The sequence below is a fragment of the Pyrus communis genome, chromosome 12 (assembly GCF_041283825.1).
Source record: "Pyrus communis isolate YQ-2024b chromosome 12, ASM4128382v1, whole genome shotgun sequence".
In the NCBI taxonomy this organism is placed as follows: Eukaryota; Viridiplantae; Streptophyta; class Magnoliopsida; order Rosales; family Rosaceae; genus Pyrus; species Pyrus communis.
The window spans coordinates 5,728,374-5,735,998 of NC_142576.1; the positions used below are offsets into that span (position 1 = coordinate 5,728,374).

General features: G+C 36.5%; 1 protein-coding gene across 1 annotated transcript; it reads right to left on the minus strand.

The window, feature by feature from the left end:
- Positions 1-786: 786 nt before the first annotated feature.
- LOC137744248 (protein NODULATION SIGNALING PATHWAY 2-like) lies at positions 787-2,604 on the minus strand. Its single transcript, XM_068484110.2, has one exon. The coding sequence runs from the start codon at positions 2,566-2,568 to the stop codon at positions 967-969; it is 1,602 nt and encodes a 533-aa protein (XP_068340211.2). The 5' UTR covers positions 2,569-2,604; the 3' UTR covers positions 787-966.
- Between the last annotated feature and the right edge of the window lie 5,021 nt (positions 2,605-7,625).

Sequence of the window (7,625 nt, forward strand, 5' to 3'; positions counted from 1 at the left end):
TCAACAAAATTGAGTTTGGCCGACGAAAAAAAATGTTTGGTAAAAGGTGCGCTTCCCACCTTGACCCAACGAAAATAACTTATGCAATGATATTGTTTCGTTGTCCCACACCAAATTAAATACTATTACAAACTGGACTCGATGAAAATTTCATCGGGTAACCGTTTGAAACACAAAAATAAAACAAATAAAAATTTCTGGTTCCTGTTGCAGAGAAGAGAGTGACAACGAGATTGCCGTCTGTGAGTAATGTAGACAGTGGATTTAGTGAATTGACTGGAGGCCCACTCTTTTTATTTAATATATTGGCTTAATTGTTTTGTTTTTTAATTTTAAAATATAAAAGTTATTTTGTAATCAACATAGTACAATTGACTGCCATGTCAGCAAAATATAGATCTGTATTTGTTACATCATCATTTAATAACTAATTTGATAGGTTATTAATGGAAGTTTAACATTGCAGGGAATTCGTAAATTAATGTATGACATTGCAATGTTCAAAAATGAGGTATGAATTTGTTATTTAACTCAAAGTTGAGATTATAAAATGTAATTTACTTTATAATAAGAGAACTTTAACGAAAAGCTCTCGGGAAGTTTAACGAAAAGCTCTCGGTACTGTTCACTTTAATGAAAAACCACATTTTTACACTAAAAAGTCAATCATAGTACTATTCACTTTACTCTTTATTTTGTTAAAACTCAAAGTTTTCAAACCATTTTCATTAGTTGTATTTTATAATAATTGATACTTTGTTCATAAAGTGAGCTTTGCCAGGGTCATAGAGTGAAATTTATATACCTAATAATCCACCAACTTAGTTGATCTTCTTTTTACAACATGAAATTTAAAGAATCTGTACAAAAAACTTCTTATGGTAAATCTCTAGCAGTCTACACATTTGCTGCAATAATTTGAAAAGAGAGTAAAAAAAAAAAATTAAAAAAAAAATCCATTTCTTGCTAGCTTCGGTTTGTCCAGGTTTCAACTCTGATCAAAGGAATTGAATTCCATTCCAAAGTCATCTCATTCCCATTCTCTCCTCCAACTCTCACTCCAAACAAGCTATCTGCTCCCACAATTTCTTTGGCCTCCATTAACATTTTCCTGCTCACTCTCCTACCCTCCAGCCCGAACCAGGGATGAAGATTTCCACCTCTTGCTTCGTTCCACTTCTCGAACCAAGCCTGAGAAGACACATACGGCGCCACAAACATCAACTCCATCACCATCCTTGCCTCTCCTAGATGGCTTGGGAAGCTCGATTCCAAAGACCCTAACAAGGCTTCGTAATGCACAACATTCGCGTCAAAGAAGGAGCTGAAACCCGAGTCATTTTCCCTTTTCGCGCAAGCATCTCCGTCACCAAAGGTTATGATACCTCTTGCCGAATTGGCTAACAAATCCTTAGCTAACCTTAGGAATTCCATGAGAAGTCCTCTGCTTCTTCTCCTCCTCATGTGAGGAAGCCCTACCATAGAGTTGAAGGCTAGAAATTCTCTCCTTCCACCTCTCTTGTTGGCCTTCTTGATTAGACTCACCAAATCCTCGATCGCAATCTCTTCCACCTTCAAGTTTAGCCCGAAAGACCTCGCGTGATGCTGGAGTTGCCTTTTCGTCTCCTCAAATCTCCAATGTGGAGGAGCAACCTCATCACTCTCTTCCACATCCCATTTAATTGCTGTCACTTTAAGTGTCTTGTTTCTCTTTGCCACAGCCTCAATCATCTGGGACAGTTGAACCCCTTCACCGATATCAAATTCCACTACATGAACAGTCTCTACATCCTCTGGGACAGCCTCGAGGATCGCGGTGTTTGCTGCGTAGTGAGCAAATCTCCCAAAAGGGAAGATTTGGTAGAACAAGTTGAATGCAGCCTCGTAATTCTTGCAAGATTCTTGTTTCAAATAGTCTCCCTGCTGATTATCAACAACTCCTTGACATAAGTTGAAGGCAAGGCGCTCAAGAGGTTCAAGAGGTTGACCAAGGGGGTTTACTTTCTCCAAAAGGCATCTCATGATTACGTCCTCCAGCTTCCTCTGCCCCATCTCCATGGCCTCGCCGAACGCCTTGAGCATATGGCGAATTCTCACTTCGTTGTTGATTTCCATCTCGTCTCTCGGCAGGGTTATTGATTGTTGGACGGATGTCACATCCATGGAGGATGCCTCAGATGTCACAAAAGAGTTTGGACTCCACACACGATTTCCTTCAACAAAAAATTGCGGTGAAGGAAGCTGATCACAAACTGAGGCATACATATTTTCAATCTCACCCATCAAATAATTCGTCTCGAATCCTCCCAACTCCATGGGAAATTCCTCTTCCGCCATCCATGTGGCTTGCAGGAGATGATCACAATCTGCAAGTTGTTCAACTTCACCAGAAAACATGGTTGAAAATGGAAAAGAACTAGAAGTTTCTGAAAATTCGTCCGATGGCATGAAAATCGAAGAAAATTCAGAGCTCCCCATCTGCTCAGTGTATTCATTTGTATCCAAAGTTGAATTTGTTTCATTCAGGCATGGCCAGAAGGTCTGAAACTTCATCTCTGATTGCATCATCTTTTTCTTTATTGGTGAATATTTTTAGAGGGTTTGAAGACTTTTTCTCTTTGGGTTTGATTTGCTGATGAATTTTAATCCATCATTATATATCGGTTGGTGACAACGTAATGACAAATTAATTAAGCATAAAATAGTTAACAAAAAACAGATGATTATTGAAATGGAGAATTATTAATCACAATGTTATCTTCATAAACAAAAGCCAATTGCTTTCACCAACTTTCTACACACTGTACACGTAATTCAACAAATAGTTCCCAACTCAATTCTCTTTGCTGTTTTGGCTGCTTCTTGAGGTGGTGACTTATACGTCACACGTATCCTTTGTATTTTAATCAAGAAAATTAGATAGATAATGATTCCTGTCTTTTCAACGTAATTGCCTTTCATCATAAGAAATATAACCTTAATTAATTAACTATTTAATGACTCATTGTGTATTTAAAATCCCGGGAGCATTTTTGCTCTTATGTTCATCATCTTATTTATCACTATTAGATGAGTTTGAATTTCAAGATTCGTGTAGTAAATAGGTACAAATCTCAAAATTCAAATTCATCTAACGGTGATAAATAAGATGGTGAATATACACCACATTAAATGGTGGTGAGCAAAAATGCACTCTAAAATCCCTCAATGTGACCAAGGGTATAAGTCCAACTTGGTTACACAGTCCTGGTCATCCTTCCATACAGTGACACCTAGCTAGCTCTTTCACCTAGGGCTGGGTTTGGTTCGAAACGGTTACATTTTTTGCCAAAATTGAAACCGAATAGAAATTTCGGTTTAGTTTGGTTCGGTTCAATTTTTTTTCGGTTCTGTTTCGATTTATTTTTCAGTTTTTTCCATGAATTTTTTTTTCAATCTGGAAGAAATCTGCAACGATTGAGCAGTGAAGATGCAGAAACTTCTGCATCAAATGAATACGAATTGGGACGATTAGCCATGGATCTGACATTATTAGGTGTCGGTGCGTCTTTCTTGTTGCAGATCCGAGAGCTCTCGTAGAGAAAACGCATGCATGTGTTAAATCTTTGATTTTTCCATGAAAATAAACCCAATAGAACTAAATAGCAGCCAAGAGAGATTTTTACCTTGGTGGTTTATTTTTAGTCCCAAACCTCTCGTCAGCAATGGCAACACTTATGCATTTGCTGCCAAATTGGAAGATTATAATATGCAAAACCCCAACAAAATAATTAAAAGAAAAACCCATTTTAATTCAGAAAATCACAATATAAATCATATTCGTTTTGATTCGAAAATTACCTGTGAGAGATCGGAAAACCCGGATTAGAATCTCCCAATTCGGAGGGGTTCCGATTCCAAAGGGGGGGGGGGAGGGAAAATCATGGTTTGGAAGAAGGAATCCGTGAGGAGGACATGAGAAGACTGGAGAGAATGATTTGGAGGAAGAGAGGAAGGGGAGAGAGAGAGAGAGAGAGATTGTGTCATGCCCCGATCTTGACATATGTCCAGGATCAACACGTGACATCACCAAATACTCGTATATCTAACATACCCCGCCTCCGGGATATGAATAAAGCACCACTCAAGGTCCAAATTGCGTAGTAATTTCTGAATATTTTATGGCTGCATCTAACCTCCTCATTAGACTGCCTACGTACCCTCAACAGGGATCAAGCCCTTCGTAGTTCACCAATTCACTATACTCGAATATTCATCACATAAATCACTATGCCTCAACAATATATCACAATGCATATCATACAATATTACAAAAAACAAACGACGGAGCATAATCATATTCACTAGTCACAATGGTCAACAAGTCTAATCATAATTACAATAACCATAACCCACATCCTTCCATAATCACATCAAACAATAATGCCAAGCATCACATCATCAATAACACATACCATTCATCGAATGCAGGGCTAGAGTGACACAGTTTGGCCAAAGCCTATATCTCGAAAGAATGAGATTTCGAACTACTCAATGTAGCCAAGACAACAAAGGGGATTCCGGACCATCACTCGACAGAATCCAAACCAGGATACGATTCCGGACCATCACTCAATGGAATCGTGGAGTAGAAGGGATTCTGGACCATCACTCAACGGAATCCAACCAAGATACGATTACGGACCATCACTCAACGGAATTGCAGATTAGAATGCATAACACCAATCAGTGAAACAAGACATGGATCAAGTTACTCAAGTTACAAAGACTCAACTAAACGAGAATGAAAGAATGACACGAAGGGTGACACATGTTTCGAAGCAACAAACCCCATGACAATGGGTTAACGGTCCACTACTAGCCCTCACATTTCATCACATCAATCCAATCATACAATATAAACCATATTTCCAATGCACAAGTCAAATCATACTTAATGAAAATAGATAAATAATCAGAAATAAAAATAACACTTTAATAGAATTCACATTTAATAAACATAGGTATGTGGCATATATATATATACACATAATTCACATTTCAATATAAATTTCATTTATAACCCAAATCATATTCACAAATAATATCAATATAAGAAATTAAGGTAATAATTATATCACATATATTCTAGTCACTCTCTAACCAATGTGGCCCCACTAGACTTCACCTAATATCCCGTGATACTAGATTTAGTATTTAAACATGTCGAGACATGTTGACCAAAAGTCAACTCTCGGTCAATGGTAGGGTCCACAACCCTACGTAATTCAATCCGGAAGATCCGTACATCGGATTTCTGATCCATAACTCCCCAAAGTCCACATTATGTTATTATAACCACATACTAAATTCTCATCGCGATCCATCGGTTGGAGCATCGATTCATATAATAATCAAGTAATGTACCTTAATTAAACTAGGTTCACAATAATCAAAACACATCATATAGATATCAAATCTGAGATCAAGATATCAATTTAGCATAAAATAGCATCGGCAGCCCACTGGCCATGCGCAGCTGCAGGTGTCGATCGGCCACCTCGACTTGCCGGAACATTCAACTATTTTTAAAAATTACTAAATTTTACAGGTAAGTAGATCTCAGTGAGTAGAGTAAACTTTATACATGTGGCCAAGCCCAATTTGGCCGGGAAAAGCCCTAATTTAGCTCGAACCCGCCAAAAACCTTAAGGTGAGTGTTATTCGATTATCTTTCCTAGGTGTTCCAACGCCCCTACCACTGGTTGGATCTTGTTCCTGGGTCTAAGGGGAGTTGATTGAGGGTAGTGATGGGTGGTGAAACTCGCCAGAACGACCGAATCGCTATCGAACACCTTCGGGTTCCTCGCACTGTTCTTCACAATTTTTGACCTAAAAACCCACAATCTTGGGTGAAAATGGTAGAAGGAATGTTGTAGAAGAAGTTGCAGGTGTTATATGGTGGTGGTTCGACCGAAATTTGCTCAGGTAGGGGCGCGGGTGTACTGACGAGAGGGGAGGTCTCTTCTTCCTTTTTTTTTTTTTTTTTTTTTTTTTCTTTTCAATTCTGATGTTCCCCTCAACCCCATATCGATCTGGGCCGCTTACCCACAAAGTGGGAGATAATTAATTTCTAAAATCTATAGTATCACAACTTCAGACGTCTGTAACTATACCGCTATAATCTGGACTTGCAAACGGTTTTCGCCTATGCGTTCGTGGGATCGAGCTCTATTCAGAAATATAAATTGTGACCTCGAAAGATCTACGGATTTTAAATAATTAATTTCCAAACTTCAAACTTCGCAACTGGTTTAATTAAAATCTAAATTCAAATAAATTAATATAAATTCCTGAAAATAACATAAAATTTTAATAATAACAATGCGTAGATTATAACAGTGAAATCCGGGAACAGGATTTCACAAATTGAGGAAGCAAAGGCAGAGACTCGAAGAGAAGGAGTTTGAGAAAAGGTGAAAAGCTGAAATGGGAGTGTGAGTGACGGCTAGGGTTTGTAACTTAAGAAATTTTATAAAGTGTTAAATATTAGAAACCTTATGGTCAAGTTGGCTTGAAGCAACTACCCAACCTAGAGGTCAGGGGTTCAAACCTTGACGCCAACATGTTTTTGATTATTTATATATGATCTTTTTTTGGATTCGGTTTCCGGACCTTAAAAACTGAAACCGAACTGGCAAGATTCAGTTTGGTTTGGTTTTGGCAGTTTTGGTTCGGTTTTTTTCGGTTCGATGCGGTTTTCGATTTTTTTCGGTTTTTAGTTTTTTGAACCCACCCTACTTTCACCCTTTAAAAGAGCCTTATTAATTTAATGGGGTATTTTGTTATAGGCGCCTCAGTTTTGAAATTCTTAGATTTAACATCCATAGCTTTTAGAGTTTTGATCAAACATTCTTATCTATTTTTTAATAAATTACATATATTTGGTTTACCAATCAAATGACAAATTAATATCACCTAAATCCTAAAATCTAGGAGATATATTATCCCATAATTCATTTCAAAAGACACTTTCCATTACTCAAATAAAAAATATCATTAAAAGTCTAAAAATACAACTAACATCCCATTAAACATAACGTACCAATTATGGACATGATAAATGAATGCACATATGTATTAAATATAACGTACCAATAACTTGGTACATAATTGGTACATTATATAATGGGAGACTTTGGATGCGGTCCTTAGCTATGAATATTCTTTGATTGAAACCTTGTTGGTTTTTAATTTTTGATCGAGGTCCCTGAAATTAATGTGATAATTTATTTTTATGAACGTACTATATTTTTTAAATTAAAAATTAGAAATTTTAGTTTTTTTTATATAAATGAGATTTTAAATAAAAAATCATAATTTGTAGGATTAAAAATATTAAAATATAAATATACTATTGTGTGTGTATATAAACATGGGTACATTCATCAAAATTAACAAAAAACTTAATCAAAACATGGGTACATTCTTCAAAATCACAAAAAAAAAAAAAAAAAGGAAGATACTAGGCTTAATAATATTAGTAAATTTCTTTGATTAAACTTGATACGGATACATTTTAAATTAAAAAAAAATAAATAAATAAATAAAAAGAGAATGTACCCATATAAGTTTAAAAATGGATT